Source organism: Canis lupus, chromosome 18 (assembly GCF_003254725.2).
Source record: "Canis lupus dingo isolate Sandy chromosome 18, ASM325472v2, whole genome shotgun sequence".
Classification (NCBI taxonomy): domain Eukaryota; kingdom Metazoa; phylum Chordata; class Mammalia; order Carnivora; family Canidae; genus Canis; species Canis lupus.
Genome location: NC_064260.1, coordinates 32898775 through 32920834, shown reverse-complemented (window position 1 = coordinate 32920834; position 22060 = coordinate 32898775). Strand labels below are relative to the sequence as shown.

General features: G+C 35.5%; 1 protein-coding gene and 1 long non-coding RNA gene across 5 annotated transcripts in view; one reads left to right on the top strand and one right to left on the bottom strand.

Moving 5' to 3' along the window:
- The window catches only part of PDHX (pyruvate dehydrogenase complex component X), a 64652-nt gene that overhangs the window by 19209 nt on the left and 23383 nt on the right, over positions 1–22060 (top strand). For all 3 annotated transcript variants that reach the window (XM_025452453.3, XM_049096395.1, XM_049096396.1), the window contains 3 exons: positions 8054–8154; positions 14242–14441; positions 17375–17473. In XM_025452453.3, coding sequence (XP_025308238.1) covers positions 8054–8154; positions 14242–14441; positions 17375–17473 — 400 coding nt within the window. The remainder of the gene's footprint in view (positions 1–8053; positions 8155–14241; positions 14442–17374; positions 17474–22060) is intronic.
- The window catches only part of LOC112663466 (uncharacterized), a 47806-nt gene that overhangs the window by 14638 nt on the left and 11108 nt on the right, over positions 1–22060 (bottom strand). The window contains exon 4 of one of the 2 annotated variants that reach the window (XR_003139245.3): positions 12006–12538. The exons of the other annotated variant lie outside the window; for it this stretch is intronic. This is a non-coding gene — a long non-coding RNA (uncharacterized LOC112663466). Of the gene's footprint in view, positions 1–12005; positions 12539–22060 lie in introns of those variants that run through there. 2 annotated transcript variants of the gene reach the window in all.

The window sequence follows — 22060 nt, the reverse complement described above, 5'->3', positions numbered from 1 at the left end:
CTTTAAGTTCACCATGTTTATGATTCATTGTGAGCTTTTGAGCATGACTTACTTTTTTTCATTAACATTTATGTACAGTATAGTACATTTATGTGACTGTATGTCTAAGTTTGGTGCTTGATACGTTTCTGATAGCTTGGTTAAGTCATTCTGTATTAAAAACATTTAAAATCTTGCCTCAAACTTTATGCTTTTTTCTCTTATTAGCTGCGTTTTAAAAAATTTGATCTTGAGATCTTTTTAATGCATGGTCACTCTTATTTGAAACAATGAGTTTAGACCTTCAAACATTAAGAGGATTGAATTTTTCTTCCTAAAGAATAGTGATATATCTAATTAAAAGTCTAGTTTATTTTTAAGCAAAGGCTAATGATTTGATAACCTTTAATGGATAGCAGTTTCGTCTTATAGACTTTTAATGTTTCCTGAAAGTTGGAGACTCTGTAATTCACAATTACTAGTGTCATCAGGGGAAGGGGCAGTTAGGGGTGTGTATGTTTTAAGCTAAGGTGATAAAGATGCAGCAAAAGGAACTCTGGCCTGGGAATCATGGTTTGTCTTTTGGGGTTCCCGCTCTGCCATGAAATATCCGGGGGTGAGTTGAACTGACTTCAGAATTCTATGATAACTCAGTTTTGTTTTGTTTTGTTGGAGTCTTGATAATATGCAATAATATATAAATTTTTCCCATCTTTGCTGATCTAATGAATGTTAGCGAAGCATTTTTATAACAAGTATTACAATACCTAATTTCAGTCTGGGGTTAAGAAAAGAATATGGATTATAAAATTTGTGGAGAAGACACAACAATAGGTAACATGCACAATGTTAGAATCTCTTGAAAGGTGAACTGAACTGTAATTCCACATCTTTGTTTACAAGTGTGTTATTTGGAGAGAAAAATGTGTTTCAGATATTTTCAGTTTAATTGACATGGATATAGCTTATTTTTTCACCAGTTGAAATAATCTGCTAAAATGACAAAAGGAAGAAGACATTCTGGTTCCCCCCCTTTGTGAGCGATTACTTGAGGGTATGAAAAACATTGTTTTCTTTCTTGAGCTATTTCAGCGCATACCATGAAATACTGGAACAAAACTAGGTTGAGGCAGTATGGCAAGTATGTACTTAGTCCCAGTACTGGAACATAGACAAGGATGTGTGTCATCAGTCATATTTACGGCTCTTAATGTTTTCCCTCAGGGACTGTCATTTTATGTGGACGTTCCTTCTGTCATGTGACTGCGAATTACGACTATCTCAGATAGTTTTTGTGTAAGTCTTTAGACTGTATCTCATTGTAGAGTATAAGATTCTGAAGTAAAGTGTTTTGAGGGAGTTTATCAGTGTTGGAAGTGTTATCCGTAGGTACCATTGTGGTGCTATAATGGGTCTGGGTTCTCCTGTAGAAGAGCTCTGATATCTGTTATTTCTGGGGATTTGTATCCATGTTGATGGTGCTAAAATGGAAAACTTTTGAAACATGCATTTCACAGGTAGCTTCACTATTTTTTCCAGTATATTACAATTTTAACAGCTTTATTGAGATACCGTTTACATATCGTAGATTTTGGTGATTTTACATGCACAATTCCATGATTTTTAGTTAAAGTAGAACGAGTGGTGCAACATCACCAAAATCCAATTTCAGAGCATTTCTGTTACTCAGAAGATCCTGGGTGCCTGACTGCAGTCACTTCTTTCTCCTATCCCTAGTGTGATCTGCTTTCTGGCTCTCAAATTTTGCCTTTCCTGGGCATTTCCTGTAGTGGAATCCTATAATGTGCCGTCTCTTTGTGACTGGCTTCTTCCATCTACCATGTTGTAGCCTGTTTCAGCAGTGCCTTCCTTTTATTGCTGAACAGCATTCCATCTGTGCTTTTTTACATTTACTGTTAATATTTCTCTTATGTCAGTATTTTAGAATTAGTGAGTGCAATTACTGATTGCCGATGGAAAGGTTCTCTGTCTTCCCTGTCCCATATAGTGGGCAACCCCTAGCCGCGAGTGTGTTGAGCACTTTAAATGAGCAACATATAAAATGTAAGGGGTCAGAAGGATATAAGGGAGGTTAACTTTGCCCAGCTGTTCCCTTCTCAAACTGCTACTCCTGCCCTTAACCCTCAGGGTAGGACCTCACATGGCCTAGGAACACAGTTGCCTGGGGTTTTTGATTGTGCAAATAATATTTTGTGTTTGTGTGATGAGTTGAAAAGGGTTGGCAAACAGTGACTAGGGGCCCCTGGTCTGTCATCCCACACTACAGTAAGCCCTGGTTGGGTGGGATGGCCATGGCCTGCTTATTTGTACTCTTCAGTCCCATTAAAAACTTCTTGAAGCAGGTCTGTCTGATTTTACTATTTTTTACTATACTGTCTTGTACAGTGTCATTTACCTACTTACCTAGTATTTGTTGTGTAAACAATTTAATTATTTTTCTCAAATCGTAGCTGCTACTATACTTCAACCAAGCACTAAGAAGAGGTTTTTTTTCCTTTAATGTTCATGTAGGTGTGATTTTATGTGGTCTTACTGATAAAAGCTAGCTCGCTCCCACCACTACCACCATATACACCTTCTCAATAAATACTTTTGTTGTTAATTTTTGGCAGGACCGAATTATTTTGTTAAAGTCACAGGATGTGTTTACTTCATAAACATGACCATTGTGTTTGATCAGGACTCTACTTCATAGGCAGAATTTAAAAAGAGAAAGGGAAGCCTCTGTAACTCCAGGCTTCAGCTCCGACAGCCACCCATCTGGACAAAGGAACCAACGATGATGCTGGCTTCGGTGCTGGGGAGCGGCCCCCGGGCGGGCCTCTGCTCTGGCCCCTCCTGGGGCCCGCACTCTCGCTCCGGGCCCGCTCCACCTCGGCTGCTGACATGCGCCACAAGGAGATGGGGCAGGGACACTGCAAAGCTGCCATCTCTGCAACATGGCAGCTCAGGAGCCGTCTGTCACCTCACATCATCCATGATGCTCGGGCCTGGCTTTTCAGCCTTCTCCTCTAGACACCAGGCTCTTTGTGGACAGCACCGTGTCTTAACATTGTGTTAACAGTGCATAGTATAACGTCTTCTATACTAATGTTTGCTGAATGATCTGTTTGAAATGACAGTATGGGTTAGGGAGTGAGAATGAGTCTTGGTTCTTGATGGTCCTCAATAGCATACCTAATGTTTTTATCTAAAGATGTTGTGAAGTGTTTTATTTGAAGATGTATGTGAAGAGTTATTAACCTAACATTTCCAGTTCCATGATCTTTTTTCTTTAACAGCTATGCATTCAAAACCTTCCTGAGAGAGAGATTAAGTAATTTGGTGAAGATTGCTTGCAAGTGTCAGAGCTTGGAATCAAACCTGTGTCTGAGTTGGAAAAGTTCCTTGTAACCACTCTGCTTTGCATCTTTTCTCAATTATAGCACCAAATTGTTAAGGCCAAAACTGAGGCTATTTAGAGTCATCACGGCTTATTATTAGACTCAAAATTTTCTTGTGATATTTATATTATGTTTGATTACTGATAGCTAGAACATTAGTTTCATAAAATTAGGGGTAATGTGCCCTTATATAGTTAATGCAATGTTTTAAACTTTGCTATGGTTTCTGGGGAAAGCTCACTGTATAATGGATCGACCCTTTGTGTTTCTTTCCATTTTCTCTCTCTTGACATTCTCATATAACTAATCTATATGTCTATGTTATGTGAGTAGGTGTACATATAATTAAAACACAGAAAGGAAATAGGCCACCAAGATATTTACTGTTAGAAGCATGCTACAAATCAAATTTTAGAACCAAATGAAATACAAGCGATAGTTTGATGTATACCTTATGATGACATGAGGATTTGTGAAATTACTGCAGTTTTTTTCCTCAAGTGTTTTAATCTCAAACTCATTATATATGAAACACTAGTTGGAGTCCAGGGTAATGAGGTAGAATGTAAAACACTTAAGAGGTGTCTTATTGCTGTTGTGAAGAAACTCATAGCCTGGTAAAAAGTAGGAAAACCCAATTGAAAAAAACAAGTAACTGTAGCAGTATAACATTTTATAATGCAATTTGTGATTCATTTCAAATTAATCACAGCTGTTGTAGGAATTCAGGAATAGGAACAAAGTCATCTAGGTTGACATCAATGGTTAATCTGGTTCGGTTTTGTGTGTGTGTGTGTGTGCGTTTTATCTATGGTTCTTAAAGGGTGTTTAGAATTTGCAGGGGGTGAGCACAAGTGATGAAACATACTGTTTTCTTATGGACAGAATTTCTAGGTGTTAACTATGAAAACATCTGTCACTATAAAGAAGTGTGTAAGATGATATAATCTGCTTTCTCTGTGTGACATACAAGGTTCCTTTTTGGTCTGATTTCTGCTTACCTCACCAGCCTAATCTCTCATTGCTTCTCTCAGGTACTAGTAGCCAGCTCCTCCAAAGTTTCCTGTTCTCTTTTGCCTCCTGGGCTTTGGGTATGTTGTGCCTTCTGCTTGGATCACTGCTTCTTTACTTGATTGTCTTTTCATCTTTTCAGGCTCAGATTTATATATGTATTATATATAAATATTATGATGTTTATGTTATGAGATTTATATATAATATGTATATAATATACATAATTATGTAAATGTACATATTACTTTTTAGGAAGCCTTTCACCTTGCAAAAACTAAATTAGATACCCCTCCTGAGTGTTCCTATAGCATCCTAACTTTATCTAATCCCACCATAATTTCCAGTTTGTCACTAGGAAGTAAGCAAGCTTCTTGAGGTTAGAATCTTAACTATCCCCCCCCACCACTGCTGTATCCTCAGTGCCCTAAAGCATTTTTATTAAATATCTGTTGAGTAGGAAAATCTGTTTGAGGTTAGGCCAATAATCACCTTGTTGGTGTTCCGTAAATATCATCTAACAGATGTGTTTATTTCATTAAAATAGTTTATATTGATAGTTCTAAACTGTTTTAACTGAGATAATATAACCATCTATGTCACCATCTTGGTATACAATGAAATAGTTTCTGTACAGTGAACTTTCAGAGCATATTTATCTTAGCATTTTAGATTTTCCTTTATGTCTTTTTATTGAGTGAGCCTATGAATACTGCTATACCAGCTGTTTCTGGTGTATATGTGAGGGAGTGTATTTGTATGTTACATGCTTTTCTATACCTGTATTTTTATCCTGGTTTGTTTTAGGTCTGTCTCTTGTAAGCCACATTTATCCAGATTTTATTTTTTTGTATTCATTTTGATCATTTCTGCTGCTTTTAGTAGGTTGTTTTAATCTGTTTACATTTATTACAATTACTGATACATTCAGACTTATTTCTATAATTTCGGTGTGGCTTTTTAAAATTTTTTTCATGTGCTTGTCTTCAGTTGGATAATAGTTTTTATTTAATTTTTCCTCTGCTTTGTGGAATGCTGAAGATTATATTTCTGGTTTTTGGAGGGGTATACATTAGTAAGTATTTTGGATACATAGTTAATTTTGCCAATATCTAGAGTTCTTAAACATTTTTTGTGCCTATTTATATCAAAGTCCTTAGCATGCTTTACCCATCAACTAAACATTTCCTTATCCAGCTTATGCTGTTTTTAGAGTTTGAGTTCTACATTTTTTAAACCCTCAGAAATTAACTTTTAAATGATTCATAGTTACCGTTCTATCAATTTCTGTAGTAGCTTGTTTCATATAGTCCATGGGTCTCCTCTGTGTCCATTTTTCTTCTTGATGAACTGCATTTTTTAATAGCTCATTAATAGATGGTGAATTTTCTTAGCCTTTATATGTCTCAAGAATCCTTTTCCTTTATTTATTTGTTTGCTTTAATGAAAGGGAGGGAGGGTGAATAGGGGCAGAAGGACAGAGAGGGAGAGAGAGAGGATACTAAGCAGACTCCACCCCAGGGCAGAGCCCTACCTGGGGCTCAGTCTCACAACCCACAACCCTGAGATCGTGACCTGAGCCGAAATAAGAGTCAGACACATAACTGACTGAGCCACCCAGGTGCCCACTCTTCCTCCACTCTTGATTGATGGGTTGGCTGCATATAAAATTCTAGATAGTTACTTTTCCTCAGCTTTTCCCTCCATTGGCTTCTGACTTTTCTTACAGCTTCTGAGAAGTCGGCTCTCTGTCATTCCATTGAAGTAATCTGGATTTTTTTGTTTTTTTGTTTTTCCTCTGGTAGCTTTTAATATTCTTTTTATTGTATGGAATTTCACTACAGTATATCTAATGTGGATTCATACAGTCTGATACTTTTTTTCTGCTAAATTTTTTTTAGTGAGGTATAAATTGCATAAAGCATAATAAGCTCAATTAATTTTTACTTGCACATATAACCAGGTTACCACCCCCAGTCAAGATACAATTATTTTCAGGCAAGCTACAAGGCTCCCAGTGCCCTCTTCTAGGCAATACATCCTAGGTTACAATTATTCTAAACTCATTCAGAGCTCCATCATGTTGAGGATATGTATTTCTTTTCCATTGTAGAAAATTATCAGCAATTTTCTTTTCATGTATTGCTTTGCCACTCTTCCCTCCAGTCTTGCCCTGGAAAATCCATTTGACAGAATAAAGTAAACTTTGCAGCTTCTGTCTGTGTCTCTTACTGCTCTCTTCTATTTTTAACCTTTTTCTCTGCCTGTAGTCAGTTCAAGGTAGTTCCTTAATGCTGCCTTTAATTTACTACTTCAGTTCACTATGTCCAGTCTAGATAGTACATCCCATTGTTTCTTTTTATTTCAATGACTATTTTTTCATTTCCAAAATTTTCTAGTTTTTTTCTTCCTATGTGATGTCATTTTGTTTCATTTCTGTACATTGTTTTTTATCTCTTATTCTTGTGATGGATCTTTTATCTCCATTTTGTATTTCTAAACATCCTCAAATACTTATTTAAAAATCTCTGACAGGTTGCACTCAGTAAATTGCATCTGAAACAAATTTCTGTTTCCATTATTGGTTTTGTGGTTTTCTTTCTTAGCATTAAATTTTTTGGAATGTTTTTGGAACTTTGTCATTTCTTTTTCAGCAGAAGGCTTTTCATTTGTGTTTCAGTGTCTTCCCATCCACCTCCATTCTCACCCTCTCCCCACACCCAGTCTAGGGATTTTGCTATTGATTTTGGAGATATCCGTAGGTGCAGTATAATGGAGCCAGAGGGTGGCTTGGCTCAGATCCTGGAATTGAGGTGATGTTTTTGTTCCCCACCTTCCTAGACCTACAGTTCTGATTAAAGTCATAGTCCTAGTCAACAGGTCTTGATTGCCGCCTCTATCAGCCTCCTGTTATGAGTGGGGGCACTGACCCAGCCCGAACCTTAAGGGGAGATTCTGATTTGCATCCCTGTCTTCAGCAAATCACTTAGCTCTCTTTATTCCAAAAGAAACTGCTGCATTCTCCCTGCTAACCACTCCCACCTGTTTCTTGATCCAGAAACAGCAAGTCAGGTCTTGCTTAACATTTTTGAGTTTCCATACTGCTTCTGTTGCACAGAAATGTTTCTTATTTGACCTCAGTTGTGTCTTTGACATTGTCTGTCTTTGTTTAATATGCTTTATTATTTATGTTTTACAGTGCCAACAGGGTTTCTGAACTTACCCTACAATGTTAACTCAGAAGTGCTGTTAATTGTAAAACTTTTCTCTTTGCGGAATAATAGTCAAAATATATTAAAAAGAAAGAAATGGGTCCAGAATTGATTTGTGGACGGAAATATGCATTTGTTGCTATTGTTTCTAAAATGTGATTTCATTTTTAATACCTGCTCAATGATCTTTTGTAGTTTTTTTTTTATTATAACAAATGTAGTTTATGTCCATTATAGACCTTTTGGAAAATATAACAAACCATACATAAAGACACATGCAAACACATACTTACGTAGTGAGATTTACTTATAATTCTACAACCTAGAGCTAGCTACCGAATATTTTGGTATTCATTTTTCGTGTTTTACGTACTTAACACACACTCCAGCCTATATACTAATATTCATATTTTAAAAAAACAAAACAAACCCAGTCTTGTTTTGTAGGTGAAGCTGTGAGTACTGGAGATGCCTTATGTGAAATAGAGACTGACAAAGCTGTGGTTACCTTAGATGCAAGTGATGATGGCATCTTGGCCAAAATAGTGGTAAGTTTTCATTTTGATTGTCTTCAACGGGATGAAGATCTCTAACATGTGAAGTTCCTTGAATTAAAGTCACCTTTTATTTTTAATAGTGTATTTATAGTGTTGTGTTATCTGAATCTACATAGTATATTTTTAATTCAGATGTTTAAAATATTCTAGTCTGAAGGTCTGTTAATAGCCAGTGATGATCAGGCAACATAGAAATATTTCAGCCATGACAGTGGTGCTCAGTATTTTGGGTTCCCTAGTGGAAAATGAGAACCGTTCTGGCCTGGGAAGAGAGAAAGCTCTTTGAGGGAGAATTTGAAGACAAAGCAATAGATTAAAGCTTAGAGCTAGCAATTTCTAAATATGCAGTTGGTAAAATCAAAAAGAAAGAAAATCAGAAAGAAACCCTATCTTCGTCTATCCCCAGGACTCCTAGGATTAGAAGTGTGTAAAGTGACCATCTGTTCAGCTTTTGTTCTCTTAAGTTGTCCTGTGCAGGTTCTTGTCTGCAGGTTTCATAGCCACATTCAATGGCCCTGTCCAGTTCTGACTTATCCTTACAGTTTGGACATTTTTGTAATCATTTAAAAATGTATCAATATAAAAATATATGTTTTAGAATATTCCACATACTCGAGTATAGTTGAATGTCTTGTCTGTTGATAGTATATTTTCTGTTTTGTAAGCTTTTTAATGGAAAATAGGCTTGTGGGTTTAGCAAGACCAAAGTCATTTCCTTTGCGATCTAAATTTAAAAATATGCAGTAATTTTAAATACTCTTCTCTGGGCAATCTTTACTTTATAACTAATTTAAAATATGGAGCTATACCTTGATCTGTAATGGTATAGCTAGAAGCAGAAACTATTAATACAGACCTTTAGTCAAAATGTCTAGCAATAAAAGAAAGGTTAACAGAAGAAAATGTGGAATATCATGTAGCTGTTAGAAATTGTTTCTAGGGATCCCTGGGTGGCGCAGCGGTTTGGCGCCTGCCTTTGGCCCAGGGCGCGATCCTGGGGACCCGGGATCGAGTCCCACGTCGGGCTCCCGGTGCATGGAGCCTGCTTCTCCCTCTGCCTGTGTCTCTGCGCCTCTCTCTCTCTCTCTGTGTGTGTAACTATCATAAATAAATAAAAATTAAAAAAAAAAAAAAAAAAGGTAGAAATTGTTTCTAGAAAAAAATGTAATTTCTTTACATGATGTTATACATCAATAAAAATTCAAAAATTTTTTGAAAAAAATGCATTTAAAATTGTGTATGGGTAATGATTATAATCTCATAGGATTTTAAAGAAAAATATGTATAGAAAAGATTAGAATAAAGTTATAAAAATGTCAGTTGTTCTTGGAAGATGGAACTAAATGATCCTCCTACCCTATATTTTCTATTTTACTGTATTGTCTAAATATTCTATAATAGCTATTTTGTTTTTATAATGAAATAATTAGAATTTATATGAGAATTGAAATGCTAAACCCTATTTAGGGTTGCATGGTATATTCACTGATGGATTATGTTTCTTAACTTCTAGAACATGTAATAGTATGTTGTAGGAGCTAAGATTGTAGGCTCTGGAGTTACCCCACTGCCTGATTCATAGAGTTAATAAGTTCTGCTGGTTATTAGTTATGTAATGATTGGCAAATTCTTTTTTTTTAAGGTTTATTTAATTTAGAGAGCACAAGCAGGGGGAGGGGGTGGGAGAGGGAGAGAGAGAATCTCAAGCAGACTCCACACTGAGTGTGAAACCCAACGTGGGGCTCGATCGCACAATCCTGAGATCATGACCTGAGCCAAAACCAAGTTGGACACTTAACCGAGTGAGGCACTCAGGTGCCACCCCCACCTGTGATTGGCAAATTCTTTAATCTCTCTGTGCCTTTTTCTTCATAATAGAGATTATAATATCTGCGCCATGGGGCAGTAATAGAGATTGAGAATAATCTGTATACGCTCATTATAAGACCCGTCACCCACCAAGCATTGATAAATATTGCTACTTTCGTTATTATAATTACTCAGCTCTTAGTGACTATTAATCCCCATGTCAATTTGTATGTTCATCTAAATAATTTGTAATTGGTTGTTTGCAACTGAACAGTAAGTATCCATTTGTGTCTCTGTAGTTTGATTTGGAGGAGACACTGCATATCTCTTTTTAATTCTGATTAAAACCAGCTCACCTCTGTTTTGAGAATGGATACAGCACCTTCCTTTGTACATTTTATCCAAAGACTACACTTTGGAATGTTATAGCCTAATTAGATATAGATCTATACACAGTTTTTCATTTGTGTTTCTTACTAGAAAATCCTTTCCGTTTTTTCTAGTCACTTAAATGTTGCTTTTTACCTTCTAATTATCAAAACTTCTTTGTAGATTCTCATCTACAATATTAACAGCCATGTTAAAACATATTGTTGAAAATACTTCCTTAGAGGAAATACGGATGGAAAGCTAAAATTTCTATACCTTCATAACAAGGAAAATATATTCATACCAAAAACAGTTTCAACTAATTTATGCAGCATTTTGAAAAAAGGAAATGATTGTTTGAATTACCATGTGTAATGCACCCAGCTACATTTTATTGTGTGCATTCGGCAAGCTGTGTTGTTGGCCCTAGCTCTGGGTTGTTTGACTATGAAAGCCTTCCAGAATTGATAGCTTTTCCCAGTTAGCTGCTTCATAATGCATTTCAAATTGTTAACGGTGTTATAGGTCAGTAGTGCCTATTCATCTGGCCTCTAATGCTCTGAAAAGGCAGGGGGCTGAGAGGGAGATATGATTGATAAGGGCTTTAGCAGAACAAATGGCTATTTCCTTGTCAAAGAAAAGATTGTGTATTTTAGGGCTTTATGGCTTTCTTATTATTCCACATGCGTTTTGAATAATAGGAATGGGAGCATATTCATGTCACAATGTAACAGTTTTATGGATTAAAAGAAAAAATCAAGGTGATATTGGGTGATATTATTGGGTTTTTTAGTCTTTTACCATACTCTGCACTCAGCCCTTCCACCGCCGTGCAAGTTACACCTGTGTCTTTCTTTGTGGAATATTCCTCATTTGAGTACACATAATGAACTGATTTTTTGTAAGAATATAGAGAGAGATCTTTACTTTGAAAATCAATGAGTTGGAGATTGATCTTTTTAAAAGGCAAGTGATCATATAAAACTCTGGCTTTTAGCTTGCACACATTTTTGAAACCATTAGAAATTATTACGTATCTTGCTCTTCATGGAGATTTATTTACATAGGCTTTGAAGGGTTTTAGTATTGTTCACCTCCCCCTGCCCAATTTCATATCTCTGTTCTCATTAGTAATTTTTGTATCTGGATTTCCATTTTAGATATAAAATATTTATTACATTTCAGTTAGATCCAGAAACAGGCTTAGAAGCTTTTAATAATGTTAATAAAGAATAATTGCTGTTAGATTATTTTATGATTCATTTCCAGTTTAGTTCAGTTAATGAGAAAGCTGTTAATATCTTATTTAGCTACTAGTACAGATAACCTTAAAGTTTTACATATGTACCAGTTCATAAGCTTAGTCTTAAATTTATTCAGAAAATTGTATAGCAGGTGTTTTGGGGTGGGTTTTTTTTTTTTAAGATTTTATTTATTTTTTCATGAGCGACACAGAGAGGCAGAGTCATGGGCAGATGAGACGTAGGCTTCCTGCAGGGAGCCAGAGCCAGGACTTGATCCCAGGACCCTGGGGTCATGGCCCGAGCCAAAGGCAGATAGACATTCAACCACTGAGCCACCCAGTTGCCCCGATAGCAGGTATTTTAAATGTTAAGTCAATAAAGTAGAATATTAGGATGACATATCTGGAGTTTTTGGTTTTATTTTTTGGTGGAGAGGAGGGGCAGAGAGAGGGGAAGAGAGAACCTTAATGATTGAGCCCAATGCAGGACTCAATCTCACAACCCAGAAATCATAGCCTGAGCTGAAATCAAGAGTCAGACACTAACCGGCTGAGCCACTATTTGGAGAGTTTATTGAGGATTGTCTGGTTTGGCTTCTACCATATGTAGGGTTACTATATGATTTATTACAAACGAGGATGTTTTTGAGGGTGAAAAGGGTTAAGATTATTTAAACTTATGTAAGTTTCAGAAATTTTAATTTATTGACTGGCAAAACATTCATTGATAGGTTTTTATTACGTTGATAGACCATTATTATTCAAAATAATTTTCAAGAATAGAATTCTTTCTGAAAACTAAAATCCATGGATAGGAAAACAAAAAATTTCCATTAGGAGCTCCTGGCTGGCTGTGAGTTGGTGGTGCATGTGACTTGATCTCTGGGTCGTGAGTTCAAGCTTCATGTTGGGCATAGAGCTTAAAAAAAGAAATGTTTCCTTTTGTTGATCATCCTAAAGTTAAAAAACAGCAAAAAATATATATTTTTTGGTAACTTTCATGTTGTTCAATCAATTTCTTAGCTGCATCTCACTCTAATACTATCACTGGTGTTTCTCTAAAGAATGTATTTTTTTTTTTTTAAGAATGTATTTTTTCAACATGGTTTTATTGTTAGGTCCCTTTCCCCCCCTTATTTTTCATTAAATTGCCTGGTCACCTTCAAAGTTGCATTTCATTGTTTGAAAGTTTATGGTTGAAATTTGAAGTTGTGCGACCTTCAGTTGATTCTCCTCTGTAGACTATAACATTCTTAATTGAGAAAACCCTCAAAGCTCAGAGCAAATTCTACTAAGTGGGAAATATTCTCAGTTCTAATTTTTTCATGTTGAACTGAGTAAATGACATTGAAGTGGTAAATGAGTCTGTGTTTCCCATGAATTAAAAGCTAAATAAATTATAATCCAGTCTATATCTTCTTCTCTTTTTGCTTGTTTTTTAAAGTAGGAGCATGATGTTGAACTGCTATATGATCATCTTTTTTCTGTGAGTGCAGTTTTTACAGATTTGGTACTTGGCATGTTGAATGCTTACCTGTAATGTCGGACTGCATTTGAATCCTGGCTTGGATACCTACTGGCCTTATAATCTTGAACAAGTCATTTAACCTTTCTGTGCTTCACTTTCCTCATCTATACATAAATAGTGCACATACTAATAATAAGCATCAATTTTAATGTTAATCAGGAATGCCAAGCCCAATTTAGGAGTTACACTCTTATTTATAATTACTTTATTAGTGAATATCCTATAGCCTCTCATTCTAGTATTCATTAAATTACATCTGCAATGAACTTTATTTAATGTAAAGAGAATAATAAAAATTTTGAAGATATGACATTTTCTTCTAGAGCTGAACTTAAAAACATTGTCATCTGAAGGTTCTCTAGGGACTTCTCTTACTAAAACAACCCTTTATAAATTAATGCTGCTGAAATGTTTGAAATACATACACTTTTTAAAGAAAACTTCAATCTTATTTATCCTTTTAATTGGCATTAGCTATGAAAAATTGATTAGCTGAGATACCACCGTGTTTTTAATGTACTTGTAAAAATTCATGGGATTGTATTTTATATCTCAGGTTTTGTAAATAGATACATAGGAAGAAAATTAAGTGTAAGGAAAGAGAAATCAACATTAGCCAGAGTAGTTAACCAAGTCTGTTTATACGATGAGATATACTTTTTTCCAGCGACTAAGTTTACTGAACATATTTAACATTAATGTTAGTAATAAGATTAATTTCGGGTACTTAATTCCTTGTGAGCTCTTGGAATTCCTGAGCTATCATACAGAAACTATCTGGGAAAGACAAATAGTTGAAGTATGAAACCACAGTCTCCTGTTTGTCCTGATTGACATCAAAAGGAAGATGGTAATGATTGCTCTTAAATATTTGAAAGCTGTCAGAGGAGAAATTCTAGATTTTTTATTTCAGGATGTACCATTAATAACTGGGATGGGGAAAGTGGTGAAGAAAGGGGGAAAGTAAGCAAGGATAGTGGCAGGTGGAAGGAGGAGGCAGGCTGACTTAAAAGCAGATTTTACCTCAAGTTAAGAGATCTTTCTAATTAATTAATACAGAATTACCTAAACTACTTCATATGGTCATAAGCCTTTCCATCTCTGCGATTATTTTCTTTTTAAAATATAGGTTGAAGAAGGATCTAAAAATATACGGCTAGGTTCACTAATTGGTTTGCTAGTTGAAGAAGGAGAAGATTGGAAACATGTTGAAATCCCCAAAGATGAAGGTCCTCCATCACCAGCTTCAAAACCATCAGTGCCTTCCCCCTCACCCGAACCACAGATTTCTACTCCTGTCAAAAAGGAACACATACTGGGAAAACTGCAGTGAGTATGTTTATTTGGATGCTGATTTAAAAAAAAAAATGTTAAAGCAGCTTTTAGGATATTTTAGTCATTACCATATTTAAAACATCTTTGCACCTTATGTAGGAAGTGGTTGATCTTCCCTTTTTTTTTTTTTTTTTTTTTTTTAATTTTTATTTATTTATGATAGTCACAGACAGAGAGAGAGAGGCAGAGACATAGGCAGAGGGAGAAGCAGGCTCCATGCACCGGGAGCCTGATGTGGGATTCGATCCCGGGTCTCCAGGATCGCGCCCTGGGCCAAAGGCAGGCGCCAAACCGCTGCGCCACCCAGGGATCCCGATCTTCCCTTTTTCCCTTAGGTGACTGAGATCTGAGAATGATTATTTTCCTTTCATTCATTCAACAAACAAGTAGTTATTGAATACCTGCCATGTTCCAGGTGGTATGAAAGCCCTGCTCAGCCAGCTGAGATCAAAGCAAACAGTCTGTGTCCATGTTGAATTTGAAGTCAGTTTTAGGATTCCAGCATGGGGTTCAATGAACCAAACTTCATAGCATGTTTCCACCCATGGAATTCTAGTTACCGCAGTGTGAATTCCGGTTTTATACATATAATTGACAAAATGGAGTTAGCCTCTTAACATGCATGCCTTTATGGCCATTCTTCATTTGAGTGTCTGACACGGATTGGAGGATTTGAGCCCAGTTTTGTCCCTGTATAACACAGGTACTTGGTGCATACCATTTCACTTCAGCTTTACATGGCTTTAATTGACGGAGTCTGAAGATTTTATTTTAATAAGTTCATGCGTTTAACATTCTCCACAATTACACAAAATTACTTTTCCTTTATAAGGAGAAGCTCTTCATGGAGGAAAGTCTTCTTAAGAACCACTTTTGAACTTGAATAAAAATGCATACGCTTTCAAATCTTTTCCTTCAGTTTACCAGAGTCCGTTCTTGTCAGTGTTCTTGAAATGCTGAGTTAATAAATTTCCATGCCCACACATAGCATTTCTCATAGCATTGCTTTAACTTCCCTTTATTTTTTCTTCTTTACCATGGAAATCATAAGGCGGGGTAATGGATGTACTTAACTACTCTTCTCCTTTTGCAGAGATCATAGTGTGTGCTCTGTCATTTTGTGAAGATTCATCACTAGAGACTTAATGAGTGTGTGGCCCCGAAGTGTAGGTTTAAAAACGAACAGACCTGGAGTGCCTGGATGCCTCAGTTGGTTAAGAATCTGACTCTTGATCTCAGCTCAGGTCTTGATCTCAGGGTTGTGAGTTCATGCCCTCCATTGGGCTCCACACTGGATATGGAGCCTTAAAAAAAGCCAGCAGACCTGTGAATTGCACACTATTGGCCCATACAGTGATTTTTTAAATAAATTTTTTGAATTGTTTGTAGTTAATTTTACATTAAAAAAATCTAAAATTTCAGTTTCATCTGAAAAATCTGAGGATTTGATGGCACTGAGCCCATATCACCTAGAGGTATTTATCTGAAATGCAGCAAGTACCACATTTGTTCCTCTCCATTTCTTGATTATAAACTTCTGGACCCAACCCCTTTGACTCATTTTCTTTATTTGACTGTATAGTCATTTGTATTTGCTGCTTTGCCTAAAGGTCTCAGTCAAAGAGTAGATACTTAGTAGTTGTGTCACCTTTTGGTATATTTCAGTTTCCATGTCTAACAATCAACATAAGTTTCTGCCTCTTACTCTTTTGGAGTATATGTAATATAAAAATGTTTTCATGTAAATAATAATGAGTTTTTAAAATATATGAAAGCTACAGTTCAGCAACAAAACAACCCAATTAAAATAGGCAAAGTACTCAGATAATACATTTTGTCCAAAGAAGATGCATGAGTGGCCAATAAACATGAAAAAATGCTTAGTGTCACTAGTCATTAGGAAATTGCTAATCAGTATCACAATGAGCTACCACTTTTTCATTGGATTGGCTGCTGTTAATAATAAGTGTTGATGGATGTATCAGGAAATTAGAACCCTTGTGCACCATTGGTGGGAATGTAAATTGGTGCAGTCACTGTGGAAAACAGTTCGGCAGTTCCTCAGAAAATTAAGAGTAGAATTACCATATGATCGAGTGATTCCTCCTCTGGCTATATACTCAAAAGAATTGAAAGCAGGAATTCAAAGAGATACTTGTATAGCCACGTATAGCAGCATTATGCATAGTAGCCAAAGGTAGGAACAATTCATGTGTCCAAAATGTACTATATACATACATATAATAGAATGTTACTCAGCTTTGACAAACACACATAACAAGACATGGATCAACCCTGAAGACATGCTAAGTAAAATAAGCCAATCACAAAAGAACAATTACTGTGATTTCACTTATATGAGTTACCTAGAGTAGTCACATTGGTAAAGAGAGTAGAGTGCTAGTTTCTGGGGGCTGGGTAGGGGATGGGGAGTTATTGTTTAATGGGTACAGAGTTTCAGTGTGAGAGAAAGTTCTGGAGATGGATGATGGCGATGATTGCACAACAGGTATAGTACTTGATTCCACTCAATTGTATACCTAAAAACATTTAAAATTGTAAATCTTTTGTATATTTACCACAAAAAAGTGAAGGAAGAGTACAGTTATTTCCTTATTGATATATTTAATGAAGAGTCATGTGAAAAATATTAGTAAAAATAGAAGCTCTGTCCTTTTGAATATTTACTCTTATTAAAAGAATATTTTGAAATAGTAACTAAGTAAATGTGTATGAAAATGTTTTGGTAGTAAAATAAACCAGATTAGTACAGATTAATTTACTTGACTGCGACTATCAACAGGAGTCCTTTTAACTTTATTATAAGTTTTATTTTTCTAATTATCGGCAAAACCTTTGATGTTTAGGTATATTTGACTCAAATATGAGTGTTTATTGGTTTTGTTAATCTTCTGTTTTCTTCTTAGGTTCCGTTTAAGTCCAGCTGCCCGTAATATTCTGGAAAAACACGCCCTGGATGCTAGCCAGGGCACAGCCACTGGCCCTCGGGGTATATTCACTAAAGAGTATGTTTGTGCTTTTTTATAATAACCAATTCCATTATTTATCATGATCATCTTTTTCTAAAAGTATTTAAAGAAGAGCTTATTCAGTGTTAAGATTTAAAAGGACGTATACTGTTCTTTTGTCTTTTTAATTGCTTTTGTGAGTACAAAATTGTATTCTGTGCAAGGGTGGTTTTGAAGTAATTACAGCATTAATGAAGAATGGTTCTAATTTGGTCACTAAGCTGGATCCTTAGAAATGGTGATAAATGCAGAAAATTAGATTACAGAGCAGTGAACTTCTTATATTGTTTTATGTTGGTTTGAAATAAGTTTGCAATCACATTTAAATTTTTTAAACCTGGGAATATACTTTTAAAAATAATTTCATTCTTATCTGTTTGGATTTTAGTCACTTGGATAATCAAACTGATTTCCATATGCTGTTGGCTTTTTTTTTGGATTTTCTTTTCTAGTCCACTGTCTATGAGTTAGCACCTAATTTGTTTAGTACCACACTCAGAATTATAAATATTTTATAGTAGGTTTTAAAATTTGTTAGAGTTATCATCGTTCTTTTTTTTTTTCCCCAATGGACCAGTTTTCTTGGCTTAGTCTTATTTTATAATTTTTCTAAATGAATTTTAAACAATTCAGGCACAGGGGAATGATGGTGTTTTTACAGGATTGTATCACATTTTACAATTAACTTGGGGAAGAATCGAAATCTTAATGATGCTAAGTCTTCCTATTCCAGAACACTGATCTGTTTTTCCATTTGTTTACATTTTGTTTCTTTCAAGAGTTTATGAGAACAGATGGCCCCTGCTCTATTGAAATTTAGTCTAGTGGGGAGGACAAAGATTAATCCTTCAGACATATGACTAATGTAAAATTGCCATAGTGGTATGTATTATTTCAGAGAAAGAGAGAGCGTGGAGGGAGGGGGATGGGGCAGAGGGATATAGAGTGTCTTAAGCAGACTCCGCCCTGAACATGTAGCCCAAAGCAAGGCTCAGTCTCAAGCCCCTAAGATCATGACCTGAGCCAAAGCAAAGAGTTGGACATTTAACCAACTGTACCACCCAGGCGCATTTGTGTTACATTTCTATTGGCAGTAATATTACATTCTTCAACTTGAGTTAACATTTTAAAGCAATATGCTTATTCCCCATTTACTGTTGATAACTGTGATCAGTAATATTGGCTAAAAGTTTTTAAGTTGAGATGAATGAAGGTTATGAAATTATTAAGTGGCAGTGCTGGACCAAGGGATGGATCGATCGATCTTTCTTTCTTTCTTTCTTTCTTTCTTTCTTTTTTCTTTTTTCATTGGGTTTATTTTACTCTTCATTAAAGCATTGGTTTATTTTGGGGCATTTCTTTTATGATGAGCAATCCAGGTTTAATTCTTAGGTAGCTTCAGTTATCTGTGTTACAGCCTTATTGATTTGTTCATCAGACCTGTGTATGTTGTTTTCTTAAACACATACTGTGAGTCCTGCCATACTACATGAGTCGGAAATCAGCTGTCCTGATCTCTGACTGAAAAGTTGTATACTAGACTATGAATTTTTAGTTAAAAGACTTAAACGGTTTCACTTAGCCATAAAAAGTTAAAATTAAGTATTCTCATAGCCAGTTAAGCTTAGTCCCCCCCCCATATCCATCCTACTATTTGTACCTTTATTTTATTAATCTAACAATCTATTTTTCTATTACAAGATTTTATTTATTCATGAGAGAGACACAGAGAGAGAGGCAGAGACATAGGCAGAGGGAGAAGCAGGCTCCATTCAGGGAACCTGACGTGGGACTCGATCCTGGGTCTCCAGGATCACACCCTGGGCTGAAGGCGGCGCTAAGCCACTGAGCCACCCAGACTGCCCTCAATCTAGAGTTTTAGTAAACTCTCCATAAAAATGGGATAAAGCACCTTCCTTTATAACCAGGTAGACTTACCTATATTTCTGAGGGATAAGACAGAGAATCTGTATTTAATTCATCAAGATTTGGTGAAATCTTTGATAAAGTAATCATAGCTGTACCTTAGAAGGATTACTTTTGCAAACTTGTATAAGACACATTGGAGCAGAAAAAAACTTGAGGTTAGGAGATAAATTAATAGGCTTATAAAGTAATTCAGGTAAAAGGTAAAATGCCTGAATGTAAATGGAAGAAATAAAAGGGAGATTACTGATCTGGGTAGTATTATAAGGACAGGATCCAGAAGTCTTCCTAAAGGATAGAATGTGGAGCATAGACCAGGATAGCAATGAATCAAGGAATGAATTTGAGATTCTGGTCTGGGTAATGAAATTTTGGCTCCATAAATACAAATAATAATACTAATAATAATAATACAAATACTAGGTATTAAATACAAATGATAAATATAAATAAGACCTTTGTCTTGGTGGAGTGAGTGCATGTTAGCTCTGAAGCCTTTTGTCAGTGCTGACAATTCACATAGGCATCAGGATCAGTGAGGTGAAGATTATTTGCAGGAGACAGTTCAGAACTTAAGAGGGAGGTTTGGTAGGCAGTAGACCAGTAGTTATAATTGAGATAATCAGGAGGTAAACTTTTAGAAGGCAGCTTTTCTTGTGTTGGAGGATTATCTAGGAGCTGGATAAAAAGTTAAGGTGTGATCTGAGAAAAGTCTTTGGAAGTCAATTATTAGGTGATATTTTAGAAGACATTATGTGGTGTGTCAGTAGAGGAATGAAATAGCCCTTTTTTCCTTTTTCCCTTTTTCCCTTTTTCCCTTCTCTTTCCATATGTGCTTATATGATGAACAAATAAATATCTTTTTGTTAACCTGAATTGAAGTTATTATAGTAATGTAACATTTATTAAGGAGAACAAAATGGTATTGTCTTGCTGCATACCCCAAGGAACCACTATTAAAATAGTTTTATTTTTAATATTTTTGCCGTCTTCCTCCTTCTAATTCAGTTTTCTTTCCTTATTCTTTAACTCTGCACCATAAAAGTCAACCTTTTGTCTTCAAAATCTGACACATTTACAAAAGGTTTCATGAGAAACATAGATCCTGAAAGCATACATTATTTAGGATTTTTGTTTTATATACTACTAAAGATGCCTGTGTTTTAAGTTTAAAGTAGACTTTGGAAAAAACCGACTTGCTGTCACCTACAAAAATGTCATTTTCTGATAAGATTGAAAAATTGCAGGCTAAGCTTCCCCTAAAGTACCTTAGCACAAGTTCTTGAAATTTGGAGGGACGTCCTTCCTTCTTCCATTCTCAACTAAAAATGCAAGTAGAATAGTTCCAGCTGTTGAGGAAGTGCCTCTGATCCATTGTGTTTATGAAGTAAATCCTCAGTGTTAGGGTTGCTATTTTAAATGTTGCAGTGGAGCAAATATATTGTCCAAACATATAGCTCTGAATATATGTTGCACAAAAGCATATAGATTTGACTTTGTGTATGTATTTTAAGAAAGCTAGTGCTGGGGCCACAGAGAGAGAATACATTTTTGTTCTTTGTCTGTAACCTAACATCTTTGGTATATCTGTGTCTTACATCATAGTTGTAGTAAATGTTTGTATTCATATCACAGCATCAAAAATTTGATAGGTGTGGTAGGTGAGTATGTAGCATGTATTATATTAGTATAATAAATATATAATATATATTATAATTAATATATAATTATATTAAATATTAGTGGTATTTCTTTTTAAAACTAAGTCATAGCTCACTGAAATGAATTACTCTCTAAGGGATCCTGGTAGAGAAGGTTCTACCCTGAGTAAATTACCAGGGCATTGTCTGCCTTTGTGTAGAAATGTGTGGCATATTTGTTTTTCTTCTAATTTTTAGAGCTTTTAATGCCTATCTAAATCTTCAAGTAGAATCTGATTAATTATTTCATGGACAGAAATCATTAAAAGCATTCTCTGCATTATAGAAACTAAATTGTTGGCTGTTATTAAACAATAATTAACATTTACACTTTATTAGGTATGTAAGTGTAAAGTTAGCAGTAAAAATTTACTGTGAAGCAGTGGCCAGAATTGATTTTCTGTTTACTTGTTTATGATTAATTACTTCTTCTTACTTTTATTCTTACCAAGAGCCCTTTTACCCAAGAATCTTAATTACTGCAACCATAAAACTAAATTGCCTGTTTCTTGATAAAATAGTTATGCTCATAGTGAAATATAAATGTGTCCGTTAGTGTGACAAATCTTTTCTTAAATAGACATTCAGGCATTAATATTTTAGTCTTTAATCTCTGCAATTGTTATTTTTGTTTGTTTATTTTTAACTGATGCCTGAGAGTAAATTAGTGATCCCCATATAAAGGTATGGATGTGTTTTGGATATGCCACTCTGATGCTAAACTCTAATTTGATTGATTTTTTTTTTAAAGGTTTTTTTTTTAATTTTTTTAAATTTTTATCTATTTATGATAGTCACAGAGAGAGAGAGAGAGAGGCAGAGACACAGGCAGAGGGAGAAGCAGGCTCCATGCACCGGGAGCCCAATGTGGGACTCGATCCCGGGTCTCCAGAATCGCGCCCTGGGCCAAAGGTGGGCGCCAAACCTCTGCGCCACCCAGGGATCCCCTAATTTGATT